Here is a 22,239-nt window from a genome sequence, read left to right as displayed (position 1 = left end):
GGAAATCATACTCCATCCAACCTGCAGCCCTGATCTTGCTCCTTCAGACTTGTTTTTGTTCCCCAAATTCCTTTTTCTTATATTGAATCATTTTATTGGGCTCGTACAACTCTTGTCACAATCCATCCATCCATCCATTGTGTCAAGCACATTTCTACATTTGTTGCCATCATTCTCAAAACATTTGCTTTCTACTTGAGCCCTTGGTATCAGCTCCTCATATTTTTCCCCTCCCTCCGCGCTTCCCCCTCCCTCACGAACCCTTGATAATGTATAAATGATTATTATTTTGTCATATAAAGCAACATGATTTGAGCTCCTTCCAGATTCCCAAAAGTCTTTTGACATAGTGTAAATCAAAGAGCATAGAAATCTTCAAGGAAGGGCTAGGGAGCAGGGAAGATGGACTTGAGAGATCTAGCGACCTAGAATGAGGGCACATTGAGAAAGAAGATATGCACATTTCGAAAGTATTGTTTAATAAAAGTTTCCACACTTTTGCACCAATACTTCTTCACTTACCCTTGGATTTGTTCATTCTAGGCGGCTTGTGGCATCTCTGCAAAATAGGAACACCGAGCATGTAATGAAAGTGTCCTCTTTAAAATTGGGCCAAAGGGATGCTAAGTGGGCCTGCTGATTTGGGCTGAGGTTAGAAGAGTGGTCCCACAGCAGGAGCACATTTGGCAAACTCCATCTATGTCTCCAGCTCCTTGTGATGCTGTGAACGAGAGCCTGCTTCTTTCTCAAATGGAATTTTCCACAGTCAGCAGACAGGCTGCTGGCCTACATTTCTCAGAGTCTGAGTATCCTCAAGAGGTCTGGCCTCTGAGGCTGGAGTATAGGTACAAGATTGATTTTATACCGGGGGAAGTGCTGGGCAGGAAGGCAATTTCTGAAGTATTGCTTTTTTTTTTTAAAGAGAGTTGTTGAAAATGGTTGACATTACCATAACAGTGGGCAATCCTACTTAGCACATGCCTTAAAGAATAGCATAAAATGAGTCAAAAGCACTTGGCAAAAACCTTTGGATAGAACCCAAGATGTTGTGGACAAAAGCTTTAATTTAATTTTATTTTCAAAGACTCAGGATAAAAGTCATCCATGTGCTAAAAATAACAGACATTTTTCACTATATTAATGGGCCTTTGCTCACACAGAAAAACATGCATATTAATATGTGGCTCCCTCTTCAATGTGAACATAAGAAGGAAAATGAATAAATAAATAAGATTCATTGAATCCCTACTACATGCCTGGCAATGCCCTGTAAATTTTGGAACATGATCTCCTTCCATTCTGTAGAAGGCCCTCCAACAGAGCAGTGCATTTTTTTCACTGGTGAAAGAAATAAGGTTCAGAAAGGGAAAGTGACTTCTTAGAACCATGCATCCTGCCCGAGGCAGGATCCGAACATATGACTTGGGCTCCACGTCTGTAGGTGGATTTGCACACTGAGAAGTCATACTTAAAACACGAGAACCTCCCTGGAGCAGAAACCAGGGAAGGCAGAGCCCCTGCCCACTGGAGTTTCTAAAACAGGCAGGGACCAGAAATGGCTGGAAAGGGTCCGATAGTAAATAATCTCAACTTTGCAAGTCGTACGTTCGCTGTCACTCTGTTCAACTCTGAGTTTGTACAAAAGTGCAACATAGAAAACTGGGGCAATGTTTGAATAAAGCTTTATGAACAAAAAACAAGTGGCAGGCTTGATTTCGGTCAAAAAATATTGTTTACACACCACAATTCTAAAAAAGTACCCAAAAGGAAACCTAAGGAGCAACCATTGCAAATTTATGGAGGTTGTTGTTCTTGTTGTTGTTATGGGCCATTAAATTGGTTCCTACTCACAGCAACTCAATGTACGCCATTCTCACAATTTTTCTCAGAGTGGAGCCCATCAACGCAGCCACCGTGCCAAGTCCTTGTGTCGAAGGTCTTCCTCTGATTTAGCTGCCCCACTGCTTATAGAGGTAGGGAAAGTGAAATGTTTACACGAAACTTCCCACACAGAAGAGTGTATCTTCTTCTTCTTCTTTTTAACTCGTTTTATTGAGGGCTCATGCATACAACTCTTATCACAATCCATCCATCCGTCCATCCATTGACACAAAGCTCCCATGAATGTCCTGTGGGAAACTTTGTGACAATCTATTACTGTCCTTTGTGAAACTTATGAAGGTGGCTCCATTGGAGACCCAAAAGACAGTTACCATAACCTTTTGCGCCGATCTCTCTGCTTTGAATTTTGCCGGCCCAGCAGATCGCCTGGGAAAGCACGGCTGCATTGGGCCTGTGTTTGACAGCACCCTAACTGAACAGAGAGATCTTGTCTGCACTCACAGACTAATCGCCAAGACAACCACACTCACTGGTATGGAATTGATTCTGCCCCCTGGAGCCCCAGTGGGACAGGCTAGAACCTGGTAGAGCCTGGTAAGCCTCCTGGCGGCAGCCCAACTCATCACTGGGGCTCCTTTAAACCGGTTGTTTGGGATCAACCTGTGCAAGTAGGAACTGGAACCCCAGCAGGAATACATTTTGACCTCTCCTCATGTATAGCGTCTAACAGGGAATTCTTAATATGGAAAATAAAATAATTCCCATGATATAGTTTCCTCTTTTTGGTTTTGAGAAATGCTAAAAAGAAAAAAAATCCAAAATAGAAAAAACAAACCAACTGCTATCGAGTTGATTCTGACTCTTCGTTACCTTATAGGGCGTTTCTAAGGCTGTACATTTTTATATGAGCAGATAGCCTCATTATAATCTCAAGGAGCAGTTGGTGGGTTCGAACTGTCACCCTTGTGGCCTGCAGCACAATGCTTAGCTGAGAGCACCGCCAGCACTCATCAGAGGAAATCACTCACTCACTCACTGCCATCCAGTCAATGCTGACTTATAGCGATCCCCTATGGGTTTCTGGGACTGTAACTGTTTACAGAAGTAGATTTTTCTAATTTCTGTTGTTTCCCTGAAACCCTAAACATAAATAATCAAAACAATATTCTGTGATAAAACTTGTTAAATCTGGGTTTGTTTCCTGTTTTATTCTAAGGGTTTATTTTGTCATTTGTAATGGATCCTGGCTGAAATAATGTGAAATAATGCGGCAGGGCTATGGATCTTAAACTGAAAACTCATTATATGCAAACAGCAAGGAGAAGCTACTACTGGAAAAAGAGTGAACAAAAAGGCGGGCAAAGAAGGGGGAAGGCGGTAGGAGGGACTCTCTGGCGGGCTAGGGGCACGGGGGTGAAATGACTTTTATGATTTTCTGGCCCGGTTTGTCTCTAGGTATTAAGATTATATAGTTCCTAACTGAACAGGGAAAATGTTGTCAAGCTGCTGGTGCCTCACAGGACCAGAGGATTGGGGGCATTTGGAAAAGTCCTGCCTGCAGACCCTGGGGTGGGTGGCTGTAGCTGCACACTGTTTGAACGCCCTGGGCGGAAAGAGGCAAGTCATAATGAAAAAAGCCTACAGGTAAAAGTCTGGGTCAAAATTGAGTTAAGGGAGATTTACAGGACAGCTTATCCAACCTGTCTAGGTATGTGGAAATGAGTCAGAATTAGCTAAATTATTCGAAATAGCATTTCACTTTGTATGGGTCTTAAGGGAATTAAATAATTGGGTTTCATCATTCTAAAGCAACAATCCCTGATTCACTATTACATGGAGGCTTTAAAACTCATAGCTTAGTGGGGTTGATACATTACCTGTCATCTTGAATTGGGAACGTATAAAGTGTTTGATTAAAACATGTAATTGTTTACATGACTAGTTCTGAACCACAGTTCCACCCCTTACTATTTCTGTAGCTATGCTAGTCTGGGTAGACTAGAGAAACAAATCGATGGACACACATATGTGTATAAGGAAGAGGTTTATATAAAAGAGCAATTATACATTGAGAAAACATCCCAACCCAGTCCAAGGCCCTAAGTCTGATATTAGTCCATGTGCCCGATACCAATCTATAAAGTCCTCTTCAGACTCATGAAACACATACAATGAAGCCAAATGCAGGACGATCACCAGCCAGTGGTAGAGAGTCTTTGGGTCCAGTGGTGCTGTAAGCATCTCAGTGCTCGCAGGGGTCTCTCTGTGGCTTCTCCAGCTTCAGAGGTCTGGTTGCATTCATGTGGCTTGTCCGGCTCAGGGCACTAGGGTTGTGCATGTGTCTTGTCAGCTGCAATGTCTCGCAGGAAGTGAGGCAGTGAGAGTCTTTCCTGCCTCCAAGGAGGAAAATACTGGATTTCCCAGAATTCTCAGAAGGCCATGCCCACACAGAAGCCTCATTGGCTATAATCTGATTGACAGGCTAGACCCCACCCCTTTCACTCTGAATCTTCAAATTGACAAATGAGTATATAACTACCACAGTAGCCTTGGTGTGTTATTTAAGCAACGTATACCTCAGTTTCCTCATCTGTACAGAGCAGTACTCTCTACCTGGAATAAATATGAGAGCCAATGGGTTCGTGGGTTTGTCCATGCATTTCCTGTCTATAAAACTGCTCTGTGGGGCTCTTCTGTGCCTGAGTCTAATAGGTAGTGTGGGGCTGTTAAGAAGTCATTGGTTGAGTGTAGATAACAGGTGTCTGGCTCAAATGTTAGAGGACTCTATTATGTGTGCTTAATGCAGGCTCCCAATAGAGAAGAAGCCTAGGACAGCAAGAAGGTCTGTCAGAGGAACTGATGCATGAGTACGGTTAGTGATATAAAGTACAGAATTCAAGCAGGCAAAGAACAGAATGGCTGGCTTTTCACACTAGGAAACAGCCTGCCTGTAGGAAAAGGAATGGAGTCCTAACATGATATTCCAAACCTTGGATTGCTTCCCAGATCCATCTCTTAGTACACTCCTCCCTGGTCCCAGACACCTCACATGTGCCATTACACCTCCATTACTGTTTCCATGGCATCCTTTTACTATTGAGAGTGCTGGTCTACCCCTGCAGAGAAGAAATTCTCAATGCCATGCCTGTTGAGCACCAGTCAGAAATCAAAGTAACCTTCTGTTTGAGGGCATCGTGTTGTTGAAGGGCTACTCTCACAAACACAGCCCCAGCCTCACACTGCTCAGGCTGTCCTTTGGAAAGGTGCTGTGGACTGAAGGATACAATGCCTCAGATCTATGGTAACATCAAACCAACTCTAGGTATCTTTCTTCTCTCTTGCTTTTCAAAATCCATGACATTGGTACCAACCATTATGAGGATGACAGGTCTTCTCTGTGGTCTGATCTAGTGTGTCAACAATAATAAGGAATTTTCTGGTTCTAAATAATTATGATAAATGCCTTGGGTGTAAGTGAAGATCTATCTCAAAAAATGTGTAGAGAGGCATTGGGGGTGGGCGTGAATCTCATGCAGCAAAAGCTAAAGCCCATGGTTGTACGTTAATACATTGTTACAGTACCAATAGCCATCTCTAAAATACACTTAATCTTATCACCATTCCCGGCCACAATCTTTTTAAATAAAAGTGATAACCAAATAATTCATATTATCTGAAAAATTTCTTTTGGGCTATCCATTGAAATTTTAAATGAAGGGAACCCTATAATGCTCTAATTGGAAATAAAACTTATTAGAGTAGCTAACCCTTTAACTACTTTGTTGTTAACTCACAGGCAAGAAACAATCTGTTCCTTATTATATATAAACTCCTAGCTCTTACTATGTCTGAAAAAAGCTATACATTTCATTACATTTCACTACATCTCTGGCAAGTTGGATATTGAAGTGGTGCAAAGATTCTGACAGTACTCTAAATGAATGCATTGGTATTTCTGTAGCTGGATGTCAAGGGTTTAATCTGCACTATGGTGTTGTCTAAAACTGGTAATAAAACAGAGAAATAATATGTCAAGATAGAATTCAAAGAATTCTGGGAAGAAATGTACTGCCTTATTAAAAAAAAAAAGGAGTTAACTTCTTTCTGATAACTTGTAGAGTGTTAGAAATGGGGAAGATAAAATCCATTATAGTTTTTGCTCTCATTCGTCTTCATTTCTGGACTAGTTTTAAAATCAACAGTCCATTAATAAGTCATCAACAGCAAGAGATGGGAGACACAGTTTCAGCTCATCACATAATAATTCTGTCCTTCTCGCACCACCTCGAAAGGTGAGCACGTTGACCCGCGCACACACGTTCACATCCGACCTCCCTTTGGTGATAGTGGACACAACCAGGTGTGAAGACTCAGGAGTTGGAATTTCACATCGTGAGATTCTAATATAGCCCCTGATGGACTCAAACCCCATAAGGAGAGGTGACTATATTTAACCTATCCATCATCTTAAATATTATATAAAATATAATTGGTAAAAATTTCAAAATGACATTGGTTTAGATGTGCATCGATCTTTATCTTCCTTATGATGAAATTATTTACTATTTTTAGCCCCAATTATAAAACTCAAATTGAGGGACTTCTTAACATCGGGCAGATTTAAACTTGGTCAGTCAAGACTTTTCCTCTGAGGACCTTCCTTTTATGACACATTACTGGGACTTTCACAAATGCCGCTGAGGAGGGTTGCTAGATAAAGTATCAGCCATCGAATTAAATTCATACGTGGCTGAGATGCACTTCAATAGACAAGTTCTCAGATATACGCCACTGTTGTCTCAATGTTGCATTTGCTTCAGCAGATGGACAAAGGGAACCTTGGTGTTGAGGTGGGTTACAAGCTGGGCTGCTAACCTCAAGGTCAGCATTTCAATCCCCCAGCAACACCATAGGAGAATGATGAGGCTTTCTACTCCCTTAAATAGTTGCAGTTTCAGAAATCCACACAGTCAGTGCTACCGTGTCCCATAGGATCACTATGCATGGGAATCCACAGCACAGCAGTGAGAACACATATAAACATGGGAGATTGGATGGGACAAGGCTTCCCAACTCTCCGAAGCTCAAATAGAACTCTATGTAAATACACAGTCTATATAGTTTATCAATAGTCTATATAAATACAGACACTGGCATATTCTGCTCTATCTTGTTATTGTTGTTAGGTAAGTACTTATTTAGTCCAGTGGTTCTCAACCAGTGGGTCGTGACTCTTTGGGGGTCAAACAACCCTTTCACAGGGATTGCCCGATTCATAACAGTAGCAAAATTAGTTATGAAGTAGCAATGAAAATAATTTTATGGTTGGGGGGGTCACCACCACATGAGGAACGGTATGAAAGGGTCACGGCATCAGGAAGGTTGAGAACCACTGATCTAGTCAGTTCTGACTCAGCAATCCTATGTACAAAGAACAAAAACAATGCCTTGCTTTGGACCATCCTCACAATTTATTATGCTAAGCCCATTGTTGCCACCAGGATGCCAATCCATGTCATGGGGGGCCTTTGTCTTTTCGTTATCCCTCTACTTTACGAAGCACAGTGTCTGTTTTCAGGGACGGGTCTCTCCGGATAGCATGTCCAAAGGATGTGAGATGAAGTCCCACCATCCTTGCCTGTAAGGAGCATTCTGGCCATACTTCTTCCAAGACATGTTTATCCGTTCTTTTGGCAGCCGTGGTACTTTAGATACGAATGCTTCCATTCTTCTTTGGTCTTCCTTATTCAATGTCCAGCCTTCACATGCAGATGAGGAAATTGAAGGTATCATGGTTTGGATCAGGAGCACTTAGTCTTCATAGTATCATCCTTGCTTGTCAACACTTTGAGGAGATCTTGTGAAACAGATTTACCCAATGGATGCTTCATTGGATCTCTTGACAGCTGCATCCATGAGCATTGGCTATGGATCCAAGCAAGAGGGAATTCCTGGCAATTTCATTTTTTTCCCATTTATCATGTTACCTGCTGGTGTCGTTGTGTGGACTTTAATTTTCTTTCCATTTAATTGTGATCCCTACTGAACACTGAAATCCTTCAAGTGTTTCATGTCCTCCTGGCTTTCAGCAGGCAAGGTTGTGTCATCTGCATATCAAAGGTTGATATAAGCCCTCCTCCAATCTTCATGCCACGTCCTTCTTCGTATAAGCCAGTCTCTTTGATGGTTTGCTCAGCATACAGGTTGAATAAGTGTGGTGAGAGGATCCACTCCTGTCACACGCCTTTCCTTATTGTAAACTATGCAGTGTTCCCTTGTTCTGTTCGCACAACTGCCTCTTGATCCATGCACAGGTTCCACAGGAGCACAAGAAATTGTTCTGGAATTCCCAGACTTCGCAAGGCTACCCACAGTTTGCTATAATCCACACAATCGAATCCTTTTTGCAGCCAATAAAACACAGGTAAACATATTTCTGATAGTCACTGCTTTCAGCCATGCTCTGTCTGACATCAGCAATGGCACCCCTGCTTCTTCTCAGGCTGCCCTCTAGTTTCTAGTAGAGCCCTCTCAATATACTGCTGCGATCGTTTTTGAGCGGTCTACAAAATTTTTATTGCATAGATATCAATGAAATTGTTCTATAATTTGCACATTCTTGAGGCTCCTGGAATTTCCATGTTCATATAGCAAATGTGCTATGTGCTGCTTCTTTAAACACCGTATCTCCTCTTTCCAACTTGAAGAGTTGTCTGCCTACTTAATGGATTCTGGATTTTAAACTTGCCAGTGTAACCTTTAAGTTCGAAAGGTAAAGTTTAGCCATTTTTGGACTCTGGTTCCATTCAAATCAGAAGTTTACAACCTGTTTTAAGTATTTGGAAGTAATATTCATTTTTGTAAGTCCACATAAAAGTAATTTTAAAAGCATTCTTTAACAAAGAATAGAGGCCAAACTTCCCTTCAAGGTAAGATAGCTTTCATACAGAACAAAAGAATGAAGAAAGAAGGTAAAAAATATATATACATATATTTTTTGCAGTGCGAGAGTGAGGCGGTGAGAGAGTGAGGCAGTGAGTGAGTCAAGAAGGTAAAAAATATTAACTTTAGTTAATCAAGATCAAATTGAAAAGGAAATGTAAAAAGTAATCCTTTGTGTTGAGAATAAGATTAAAAAACTAAAACAGATGATATACTCCAATTTTTAAAATTAAGATTTTAGGCAGAGATAGAAAGCAAAAATGAGATTAAAATTATAAAACAATTCTAATGTATTTGAAGATATTAATCCAAGTATTTTATGCTTGAATTTTGGGGGATTTCTGAAAGATGATGAAGAGAGAGGGGAAGAAATCTAAACATAAAATTCTATCAATACATAAAACACAATTTTCTGCAATAAAATGACACTAATAATGAAAATCTATTAACACGTATTTAGTTGTTTAAAAAGTCATATGATAAAAGAATATGACAAAATTTAATACTCTTTTCTAGATAATTTCTCCAGAGGATTTATAAAGAATGTATATCATATAATGATTGCAATAAAACTCCAAAGGAGAAAAGAATGCCTTCTATTTACTAATATCTTTGAGATTTTTGATCAATGCAATAAATGATAACAGATATAAGGCTTCTATATTGTAAAGAAAACAAAATTTAAAGTACACGCTGATATGATTATGTACTTAGAACATATAACAGAGAACATCTTTAAATTTCTCAGAAGGAAAAAAAAATTGCAAAGATAGTTAAATGCAAATAAATCTTTTTCTAAAAGATCATTTTATTGGGGGCTCTTATAGCTTTTATAACAGTCCATACATCAGTTGTATCAAGCATATGTTGCCATCATCATTTTCTAAACATTTATTTTCAGTTTGAGCCCTATTTCCTCCATACCAAGATAAGCAGTGAAAAGATTTTGAAAAGGAATAAAATAGTAACAAATATAAAAATATATAAAATTCTATGAACTGAAATAATTAAAGATAAAATGCAACCATGTCTGCAATTGATTTCTTGGAAATTACACAAGGAGGAGGCTGAGAGAAAAGCTATGGAAATAGATTGGCCATCACTGGAATCTTTTTGAAGTTACAGGGTATGGGATGGTGCGCCGAAGTTAATCTCAACTTTGGGCTATGTTTGAAATGTTCTATAACAAAAAAGTTAAAAAGAATCTTTTGAAATAAGTGAAAGATTTAAAAGCTCCCCAAATTGATTTAGATTGAATAAAACTCTAATCAAAACTCCAAAGGAGAACTATTGTCTTGTAAAATAAAACAAACAAACAGAGCAACAGAAAATTACCAGAGAATAAGTCATTTCAAAATAGAAGGATAACTGAAGACTTGCCCTATTAGATCAAACATATTCTGAAGCTATAATTACAGCAATGTGATCCAGTAAGTAGATTGCTTACAGAAATTGATATGAAAGTAAAATTTCATTCCACTCTATCTTCTTCTTTGCCTGAATAAACATCTACCATTTTCCTTGCAGTACATGAATTATTTTAATGCTGCAGGGCTTTACTTTGTTTAAAGTTTGTTTTCGCCATAGATATTATCGATCTCTTCATTGGTTATGCAGGGTGTGTTTGTTTGTTGTAATGTTGAGTCTGTTTCTAATTGGGTAACATGGTGTTACAAAAGTCTGGTTTCACGTGAAACCTCTTCCCTACTGAAGAAGAGGTGATGTGTATCACACTCCCACAAAAAACGTGGAAGTCCCACTAGATGGCTGGATGGCTTGGGGAGGTTTACAAATCTTGCTGCTGTTGTTAGGTGCCAGTATTCCAACTTATAGAAACCCATCAGCAACACAAAGAAACACTGCCCGGAGCTTCTCCCTGGGAACAGGGAGAGGGGTTGGGTCAAAAAACACTTCCAGAGGGTTTAACATGCAAAAAAGAAAAACAAGCAAACAAAAAAACAACAACTGAAGTGGACTTGGGGGTTTTAATGACATGCAAGTTCATTCCAAAGATTAAAAAAAAAAAGCTACAGCACTGCCTGGCCCTGTCACCCTCACAAACATCACTATGTTATAGTCACTGTATCAATTACTCATCTTTTTCCATGACCCTTCTAAGCATAATGGCTTTCTTTAGGGACTGTTCCCTCCTGACATCATATTTCAAGGATGGGAGACAAAGTCTCACCTCCTTGTTTCTCTCATTTTTTTTTTTTTTTAATACTTAGGGTTTATCCTTGTTTCTAAGGAGTGTTCAGAGTTGTACATCTTTGTTCTTCTGCATACCCATGATATAGTGCATATTCTTTGCAATTCAAAGACATCAGTTATTCGGTCTTTCATAACTTTGTTCTGTGTGAGCACAATGAATTGTTCTGGAATTTTCATTCCAAATACTAATCCCTCCAAATAGAAAAACCCACCAACAGCTTCAAATTCACCTTTCTGTCTTTTCTCCAAATTCACTGATAACCTGATTTATCTTCATAGAAGTTATCTGAATGGGGAGAAATGTGGGGAAATTTTTCAGTTGAAGAAAATCTTTTTAAACCATATGTGTGGGGACTTCCAAAGTGTGAGAAATGGAATGAAACATAAAGACATGAAATATAAACTTTATTTCTCAACTTAAGCTCAATCAAGATCAAGAAATATTGTAAACAATGATAATTATTTACAAAATGTGAATCCTCAGATCCCTAGAAAACTGAGGATTCTGGTAATTTATATTATTAAGTGAAGAAAAGTGGGTGCCATTTAAATCCTTTTTTTTTTTTTAAAGATTAGGAAACAGAAGTGGGCATGAGCCAATTCAAGATGGTGAGATAGATGTCCCTTAGAAACTCTTGCAAAATTGCCCTTAGTGGATGAGCGAAATGAGCAAGAGCATTGTAATGGAGAAGGCGAAGGGGCACCTAATGTTTGTGTTAAAGCTTGGCCTAGTTCTCTCAAAACACTCTCATAACAGGCAGGTGTCATTGTTCTTTGTTCCTCCAGAAGATCCACAATCAAATGCCTTGAACCTCTGTTGCCATGACCTTGCCCCCGTGTTGGGTCGACTTTTGCTTTGACAGGTCCACTTCTTGGTAGTCATTGCTTTGATTGTGCTATGTCTTCAGGGTCCTACTGGTAAAGCCATGTTTCATGATCTTGATTGCACACTTGTAACATTTCTATAGAAAACTGCTCATCTGCAGTTGGTGCAATAGTTTTGGCAGCCAGGGTGCAGAACTTTTGTTGTTTTCATTTTTCAGTTAGAATTGTGTAAACAGAACCAATTAAAATACCGAAGGTGTTGGCGGTTGTTTCCGCTGTGAATAGACCTTTTCAGCTAGGGCGTGGAAAAGATGAATTGTTTCATTGTAAATTGATGGTCTGCTGTGGCAGGCTTCATCTTCGATATCATTTTGTCCCTTCTTAAAACAAATTGCCCATTTGTAAACTGTTGATACCTTTAAGGCAGTGTCCTCATTAACATTCCATAAAGCATCGATGATTTCACCATTCTCCTAGTCTGCAGCATAAATTTGGTGTTTGCTCTTACTTCAGTTTCAGCAGAATGCATGTTGCTCTGATAAGGACTCTTCAAACCGATGTCTTATCTTTCTTAGTTCAGACATATTATATAACAAGTTAGTATAAGTTTGTTTTGATGAAAAACATTTTAAAATTGATGCATAATATGTTTCATAGTACTAATTTTTACAATGTACACTTCTGAGCTAAACTCCTAGTGGTCTCCACATTTCAGACCACAAAAGGTGTGGGAAGCAATAAAGAATATGATATGCTGATACTAAAACTAAGAACTTATTCACCATGAAGAATGGATAGAGACAAGTATGGAACATGCAAAATAGAGAGTAAACAATCGATTAAACAGTACGAAAGTCTAATAAAAATTTCATTGGAATCAGAAAATAAAAGAGGACAGAAGCAATATTTAAATTGCTATTAAATTGATGAAACATGTTAATTTAGAAGATTAGGATTAAACAGAATAAAGCAAAACAAAAAAATTAAACTCTTAGTCAGAGAGCACAATCACAGAGAGAATAATCAATGAAATGGCAAATAGACCGCTAACCACTCAACAGCAGCTCCAAATCCCAACAACCATGAAAGTCTATCATCAAAATTCCTGAGATAATTTTGTGAGTGATGAAAAATTTTTTAAAGGTGAAGTAAAATGCAGACATTTTCACACAAACAAAATCCAATTTAATATGCTACTATATGGTCCACTAAATATTATTAAATCTGGTCTTCCAAAGGAACAAAAATTATGTCAGGTGAAAGCTGAAACAACTAACAAACAGTGAAGAAAAATGTTTCATAGGAAAAATCTGTAATATCTCAAAATTTGAATAATCCAAATATCTATCACTAGTAGAGTGGATTCAAAGATGGTGATAGAGTCATATTGAAACCATGAAACAATGAAAAGGATAAATCACCACATGGCTCATATATAGTGAATTTTACAGTCACAAGACAGATAAAGCAAAAGAAAAGTCATATACATAGAGATGTATATAATAAATATATACACACTATACCTCCAGTTATATACACTTAAAAATGTGGCAATGTATGAACAAATGTGTTTGACACAAAGGATGTATGTATGGATTGAGATAAGAGCTGTAAGAACTCCAGTTAAATGATTAAAAAACAACTTTAAAAAGGCAGCATTAAACTATACTATTTAAGGTTGAATAACTGTAATGTAAAAGTGAAAAAATAAATAAAACCAAGAAAAATCAATACCATCATAGTCAAAATAGTGGATTCTACTTAGTACAGGAAATAAAGAGATCTTAATGCCAGGAGCCCTGGGGATACAGCGGTTGTGAGGTGGACTACTTGCAAAAAGCAGTTTGAAACCTCCAGCCATTCCTCAGGAGGTGGAATGGTCTACTTCAGTAAAGAGTCAGTATAAGTTGGCATCGAGTTTGTTTTTTGTCTAATGTTTCCCAAGTAGGCTACTACTAGGTTGGTAGTTCAAACCCACCAGCAGTCTGTGGGCGACAATCTCCTTCCACAAAGATGTACAGTTTTGGAAACCCTATGGGACAGTTCTGCCCTATCCCATGAAGTGGCCATGAATTAGAATTGATTTGATGACAGTGAGCTCAATTTGTATCAGAAAAGATTTTCTGATTCTGTTTCCTGTCTTGATTTGAGTGGGAACTACTCACCTATGCATTTGATAGCAATATCTTAATTTTTCATTTACATTTCATGCATATTTTAAAATATTTTTGGTATTTCATAATAATTTTAAATAAGTGATTAAAACACCTTCCAAATGCCCATCTAGAGTCCTCAGCATGAATTACTAGGATTACTGAGTTTCGTTTGCAAGGAAAAAGATCCTCTCTATACAATGATTTTCCACCAGTGTCATGCTGGTGAAAAAGCAGGTATATTTGCTGCATGATGGTGCGTGCAAATGTGCTTGCAAGCATGAGTTATGTGCACTTTCACATTTTGGAAGTAAGAGATTCATGACCAGAGCACCTCTTCTATTTTCTGGTTTCTTCTGTGGAATGACCATACACAAGAGATCATAGATATTGCATAGCACTTTAAGGTTCTTTTTTTCCCCACCCAAATGATAATTTCTTTACTATATTCCACTACCCATTCCTGCACAAATTAGCTTATGTATAATCACAAAAAGTTTACATCAAATGAATCTACATTTCTCCTTCCTGAATTATTTAGAAAATTAAACACTAATTTTTATCCACATGGCCTTGTATAAACGTTTTGTGTTTTCCTGGAGAGGAAACCCCAGAGAAAGTAGACTCCCTGGCATTTTTGGTCCGTGAAACAATAAAGCTAGATAGTCTAATTAGAAGTATCAGCCATGTTTTCATGTATCTTCCTTGAGAAACAAGGACTATGACAAGTAGCATTGCACAAAGAAAAGTAAACAGGATGATTTACTCCAAGAAGCCCAAAGGGTCTCTAGTGTCATGCCAGAGTGAAAATAGAAAAGAACAGATTTCTGCAGTAAGTTAGTAAAATAAAATGCAAAAAAAGAACGAGAGAGAGAGAGAGAGAGAGAGAGAGAGAAACTAGATGCTTGCCATCCTCTGATGCTGTAACCAAATGTTGGCCTACCCACTGTGTCAGGCGTAGCATGCTAATGATGCAGCAATGCTTCCATTAGCTTCAGTACAGCTCTCTTTGTCTGCTCTTCCCCTCTGCGTCTCTGTTTTCTAAGATTTTAACTTAGATAGTCTTCCTGTGTAATGAAATTTTAATCACATGTGTTATAAGATAGGCTAGGAAAAAAAAACATGCACTAAACCTAATCCTCTTCCTGAGATATTTTTCAATTACTGATGTTGGTTGAATAACAACAGAACAGGGGGTCGAATCCTATTTTTCCCTTTGTATGTCTTTTCTTAAATGTTGATTGGCAGTGAAACAAAAGTCAGGGGTCCCATAATGAAACGGGAAGGCTGCTGTGATGAATGAATCCTTTACCTGGAAGGGTTTCAGAAAGATTCCCATGCCCTCGGGGTTCTTCAGAAATAGTCAGGCAGAAGATATTAAATCCAGCCATGGGCAACACCCCAACTCATCTAAGCCAGAGTGAAGAATTAAAAGTTGTTCCATCAGTAGGACCAGGTGGCAGCCACCCAAAAATGTGGAAAGAACTCAAGGATGAAATTGAGAACTCTTGCCCAAGATGCTGGATCTGACATGACAGTCACCGCTGGCAAACTGGCAGATGGTGAATGTCAGGCTGCTCATTAGAAGGGGTCAAGCGAGGGCCCCGGGAACCTTAGAAAAGTAAGTATCTCTTCCGCTGGTCCAGTCTCCAAGAATGAAGCGCACCATTAGACACCGAGATGAAAATAACTTCCGAGGGGAAACACAATATGGTGTCTGGCAAAGGAAAGCATGCGTCACGGATTTATTACTGATTTCTGAGGCACGTACATGAAAGGCCAAATGTTGGCATCATCTAAAGCAAAAACTTTAAGTGCCAACATGAGATGGGACGTGAAGAAGTAAGAGCTAAACCATATGGGTAAGACAAACAATAATGTCTTTCTCCCATGGAGTGGCTGATGGTTTTGAACTGCTGACCTTATAACCTTAAGGCAGTCCAGTGCATGAGTCACTATTCCATCAGAGCTCCTTCAGAGGCATTCGTGAGTTGAACTGTGCTGGTATTGACTATTATTCATATTTATAAATCAACCACTATTGCCAAAGATAAGGAAACTGAAGAGTTTTGCCAACTTCAGTCTTTTATCAAACATGCATTGATAATTCTGGTGACTTTAATGCAATAGTGGGAAACAAGGAGGAATCAGCAGTTGGAAAATATATCCTGGATGCTAGCAATTATTTTGGAAAGTTCATGATAGGATTCAGTACATACTTGGATTCAAATGGAGTACATCTGAGGAGGAACGGCAAGCCAAAGAAAGGGAAGCCAATGGAATGTGGGAATTATAGAATAATATCATTAATATCACATGCAAGGGGAATTTTGAGGCTGATAATTCAAAAAGAGTTGCAGTAGTATCCTACTGCCAGAAGTTCAAATCTGATTCAGAAAAAGATGTGGAACGGATGATAACGTTGTTGATGTCAGGTGAATCTAGGCTGCGATCGCAGACTCCCAGAGATGACCCGTTTTTCACTGACTCGGAAAAAGAACTAGAGTGTGTGGATCATAACAAAATAGGTATTACGTTACAAATATTGGAGATGGGAGAACACGTAGTATTGCTGGTACAGAACCAGTACCCAGACCAAGAGGCAGTTGTTCAAGCACAATAAGAGGATGCTACATGGTTTAAAATCAGAAAGAGTGTGCATCAGGCTGCTCTCCTTTCACCATACTTACTAACTCTGTATGTTGTCCAAATAACCAGAGAAGCTGAACTACATGACATCAAGATCAGAGGAAGACTCATTAACATCCTGATATGTGTAGATGGCATGACCTTGCCTCCGGAGAGCCAAGACGATTTGGAGCACTTACTGATGAGGCTCAAAGACTACAGTCTTCAGTATGGATTATATCTCAGCATAAAGAAAACAGGACTCCTTACAATCAGACCAATAAAACAATATCGTGGTAAACAGAGAAAAGACTGAAATTGTCTAGGATTTCATTTTACCTAGGAAGCAAGCCAAAAACACAGGCTGTCATGTCAAAAGTGGAAATATATATGCAGACAAATCTGTACTCTGCTGAGGGGAAGTAAATTAATTTTTTAAAGAAAAAATAAGTATTTTTAAAGTATCATGCAAGTTGACCCTACCTCTCTCACTTCTAGAGATTTGTCCAAAGGGAACAAGGAAGGATGTGCACAAAGTTTTGCCCCCAAATATTGGCATTTTTTTGTAAAAACTGTAAAGTATAATCAATCAGCTGGTTGAATAATAAAGGCTAGTCAAGTAATTCCAGTAAGTCAAAATGATAGAGTACTTTGTAGTTATTAAAATTGTCTAGAATGCATATATTCACAGCAAACATTGTCACAACTCTGTTAAATAGAAATGATCAAACAGAAAAATATATTAAAACAAAATATGATAGTTTTATAGATTAGGTATGTTTGCATATATATAAATTTACAAGTATACTCATGTATGTATTGAAAAATATATAAGAAAGTATCTTCAGGTATTCTCTATCCATTTTCCTCCTTGGGGGACTCATCAGAAATTCCTGATTTGTCTATGATCAATATGAATTATGTACTTCTGAAATAAAGATATAAAATGGACACAATAAAAAATCCTTTGTATCAACAAAGTCTTTCTAAAATAAGGGATAGAAGGATAAATTCAATGAATTCTTTGCAATTTGTAGGTTAAAAGGAAAGACTGCGTGAGTTTGAATTTGCTGCAAAAATCATAGATAGAAATGGATAGGAATAATTATCATCAAGAGGCATTTGATTTGCATGCTTCATATCTCATATCTGTTAGACTTTTAAGATAAAAAGTCCTCCTGATAAGCACTCGACATCAAGATGCTAATGTTGAGATTTTTTTTCATCTCTGCAGTTGATTCTTAGAATATATTGCCTTTTATTTTAGATCAAAACTGTGTTTGATCCAAACATAGCCACATAGATCAGGCCCTTACAACTAAAGTCAACCTATTTATAATCACAGGTGGTTTTTTTAAGTCTCAGATTTTCTCTTTAGCCCTGTGATGGAAAGCGGGTGAAAGCACCACTTGGAGAGCAACATCTCTGCCTTATTTCGGAAGCAGTCCTCTTTACTCAAATAGGAAGTTAAAAATGCGAACGCGACCAGCCTGCCAATCTGTAACACAGGGTTGTGAATATCAGAGCTATGAGAGAACTGGTTTTGCCTTTAACAGAAACCCGGAGAAGTAAGTCCAAATTAAAATCGCTATTCATCAATTGTTGCTGGAAGTATTTGGCAACACAACTCATCAACTATCACTTCAATCATTCTATCCCAGGGCTGCTCAAAGGAGGCAATTTGGGAGTGAGAGAGGAATCAGGTATTCTGGGTTACTACAACACCAAGACAACTATTTCTAAGGATTTTTTATTTATTTAGTCATTCGATTTTTAACTAATTTTTTCCCTTCACTCAGTGAATGCTTTTAGGTACTTAGGGGTGCCATGATGAGTCCACTGACACAGCCCCACTCCCCAAGGAGCTTACAGGATAGGAGGATTGAAAACCAGTGAGTCACCAAAATTACAAATGGTGATGGTCACTTGGATGAAAGACAACGGGATCCAAGAAAATACCATCGGAAGGTGCCAATTTATAATGGGCTGTCTGGGGGAAGGAGGCCTAGGAAGCCCTTAAGGAGGGCACATTTAATGATAACTCAAAGCATGAGAGTCCTTGACCCAGGTTTCTTGATCACTCTAGTGTCACTCTCTCCTGGTCTTCCTGCTATGAGAAGGCCACCGCGGAAGGTGCTTCCTCTTCGAGTGGGTCTTGCACAACAACGTCTTTCAGAGCTAAGTTCAAGACTTCCTTTGCTTCTCATTCCAAACTTGTAACTAAGCCAAGGTCACCCATTTTACTTCTGTGACCTCAAGGATCACCTGCAAGCCAACAATTCCCTGCTCTAGTTTTCCAGGTCTGACTGCTTTTCTTAGCTCGCCATCCAAACAGCAACTGCCCGTGTGGCTGCCTCGTGGTAAAAACGCATAGAAATCACCCAGTGGGCATGCCCAACACTAAAATCAAGATATTTACTCTGAAGATCCTCCTCCAGCTGTCTCCACCTCCCTATGGAGGACCACTCCCTCACGTGCTGTAATGAAAAGCAAGGAGTTAACTCATGACACTGCTTCTTCATCTCTCAGATCTAATTAGTTGTCCTCTAGATATTCACAATATATCTTGAATTTCATCCCTTTTTCCTATTTCCCCTGTTGTCAATTCTTGCTTGGATACTGCAAACTTTTTCTTTTTATTCCATCTATTCGTGTCCCACTCTGATTAAGAGAAAATCTTTTCATATTATTCCCTGGCTTTAAAATGCTTTCATTGTTTTGAAATGGTGTACCAACAGCAATGGGTAAAGAAAGAAGACAATTTTCCAAAATTGAGTGTGGTGATGAATGCACCACCCTTCTCAACACAACAGAAGTATTGAATTGTATGATATATATTCATTCTATCTCAAGAAAACTGCTCTTTCAAGGAACCCGATTAGATGAGTATTCAGAGGCAAGCAGAGAAAAAGGTTGGATTATTCTTGAACTTTACAATCAATAGTGTCTAACATAGCCTTCAGAGCACTAACCAAAATACTCAAAACAAAAAGCTCAAATCATTCTGATTCATAATGACTCCATAGGTCAGGACAGACTTCTGAGGGTTTCAAGGCTGCGAGTCTTTACATGAGCAGAGAACCTTAGCTTTTTTTTGGTGGGACGGCTGGAGGTTTCTAACCATCGATCTTGTATTAGCAGTTCAACTCATAAACCACAACATCACTAGAGCTCTTTCCTATCAAATAGTGATTGAATAATTAAATATATAAATTTAGTCCACTAGCCCTTTTGTGAGATGATAAGTTCTTCACTCTGGGGAATATATCTGCTCTTTCATTGCTATAAGCCCAAAACTGGTCTACATAGTACATCAGTCAGAGTTGGTCTTGAAAATGATTGTCATATCTTATGGTACAGCTCTCCCTCCAGTTAAATTGAAAACACTCACTTGATGAAAAAGACAATTTAAAAACAGAAGCAAAAATGCTCAGTTCCTTACACACTGAATGCAATTCTACTACGCCCTTTATCCAGGCAGGTAAGGAGAGATGGTACTCTTGTTTTCAGTGAGATCTAAGAATAAATTCTTTAAAAAATGTTTTTTAACCCCTGCGATTGAGTTATATGATCCACAAAATTTTAAATTGCTTCAAGTACATAAATGTAAATCCATTCTTGGTTAAATCACACAAGTATCATTCAACAAGAAAAAAGTGTATAAAAGATAGGAAGTCCTTTAGAAGGGTAGTCGTAAAACTGGGGGCCTGAATTGTCCACTGATGAGAGCATCTCAGTAACAGATGAGTGTGTCATTCTGACAGGCTGATTAGGGAGAAACAAATATAAAGGGTCTGGAACAGAAAGGATACTTGCCACAATTGTTTACTTTTATCGTGTACCAAAGGGTTTGCTCCTAGTTTTGCCATAACCTAAAATCAGTGGGAAAATTGTTTATGTTCCTCGGTTTATAGATGATGTAATGATATGAGTAGTATCTTCAACACCTTTTCAGTTATAATGTGCAGGCTTCTCCAATTAAACCCCAGGAAAATGCTGGGATTGCATGAGTGGAGGCAAAAGATGCTCACGCAATTTTTTTCCTGGTTCAGTTATATAAACATTTATTATCATTAAGTAAAGTTAAGACATCATCAAAAGTGAGACTTAGCATTTTTAGTCCTACTAATAAATAAGCACTGACATTTTAGCCGAGGGTAGCCAACCTAATCAAATGTGAAGGAACAGGTTCATAATCCTAAATCTGTTTCTCCGGATACAGGACCTAGCTCCAGATGCTAATGGACATTCTATTTGATTGTGTTAAGACACACAGGACACTGGCAAAGAGACACCATGCAATTTTAAAAATAAGTGACTTGGGAATATTCATACATGCAAACACAAACGCAGAAATGCTTGATATTTGTATAACGCGGTGACTATAATTAATGTCACTAAATATGACACACAAACATGGTTGAAATAGAAAATTCTTATATATCCTTATATATATGGCCACAATACATTTTATGTTAAAAAACATGATAATCTGACATATAATCTAAATCAACCCCAGGAGGAAAAAGAAACAACCCAGATTTATTGTCATCGAGTCCATGCTGACTCATAGCAAGTATCATCGAAATCCAAAAGAAAAAATAAATTCACATGCAAGGCTAGATTTTAAGTTTTAAATACAGATTTCATTTGAAATACAATTCCTTAAAAAGAGAAAGTGACTTTAGCATTGGCAAAGGGAGTCCCCTAAGGAAGAAAAATTGCATAACCAGATGGTGAAGAAAGATCGCCCACGTGCTGAGCGCAGATCTTGAGGAGGCATTTCTAAGAATGAAGTGGCACTTCCCAGCCTGGGCCACTTCCCACAGGATCCCTATTTAACCCACAGAAAGCAAGGGGCCAAACTCAACAACTCTTGTCCTCCTGGCGTCACAGTGACCAAGACTAGTTTTCAACTCTTCACATGGTTCCAAAGGAAGTTTGAGTACCAACCACTTGAAAACATCCTCTAAAAAGTCTGCCTTAGACAATCTGTCTTGAACTAACATCCTCCTTTTAAAATGGGCCTGTAAACGTACCTGAGCACAGGAAGCATTCAGTTTAATGTATGGCACGCATCTGTTCCACTTTCTCAGTGAGCAGAAGTTTTAAGGAAACTCAAGTCCCAAACTTCATCAAAGGACAAAAAGAACAAAAGAAAGAAAGAAAGAAAACCCTTGGCAACATGTAAGACTGAATTTAAAATATAATCCAAATGAGGGCGAGAAAGATCATCTTGCTCTAACTAATGAGCTTATATAACACCTAACTCACGTCCAAAAATTCACATGAACAAAACCACCAAGGTCTTTCCCTGGAGCTGACTGATCTTCCCTGTCAAGGTCATCTACATTTCCCAAAGACATCCATCTACATGTGGCCCAAGTCATCAACACAGACGCGGAGCAGGACCTTCTGCACACAGGCCAGTGTCACACCCTTCATTCCCAAAGGCCAGGGAAGAAAAACTCACCGATTTGTCCTTCACAAGCAGGGCGCAGCACTGGATTCCAGCCAGAAGCATCTTGTGTGGGTTCCAGGCCACCGAGTCAGCCCTGTTGTGTGAAACAAAGAAGAGGACAGAGTAGAGAGGGGAGTTAATTAGTTTCTACTGGCAGAAGCAATACTATCATTAATT

General features: G+C 38.7%; 1 protein-coding gene across 2 annotated transcripts in view; it reads right to left on the bottom strand.

Annotated features, from left to right (window-relative positions):
* The window catches only part of GADL1 (glutamate decarboxylase like 1), a 247,677-nt gene that overhangs the window by 129,124 nt on the left and 96,314 nt on the right, over nt 1–22,239 (bottom strand). For both annotated transcript variants that reach the window (XM_004704047.4, XM_045297571.1), the window contains exon 11: nt 22,075–22,156. In XM_004704047.4, coding sequence (XP_004704104.1) covers nt 22,075–22,156 — 82 coding nt within the window. The remainder of the gene's footprint in view (nt 1–22,074; nt 22,157–22,239) is intronic.

This window comes from Echinops telfairi, unplaced genomic scaffold (assembly GCF_000313985.2).
Source record: "Echinops telfairi isolate 266 unplaced genomic scaffold, ASM31398v2 ScPeMD7_7420;HRSCAF=8458, whole genome shotgun sequence".
Taxonomy (NCBI): Eukaryota; Metazoa; Chordata; class Mammalia; order Afrosoricida; family Tenrecidae; genus Echinops; species Echinops telfairi.
Note: the sequence above shows the minus strand (reverse complement) of the source record. Positions and strands in the feature narration are given on the sequence as shown.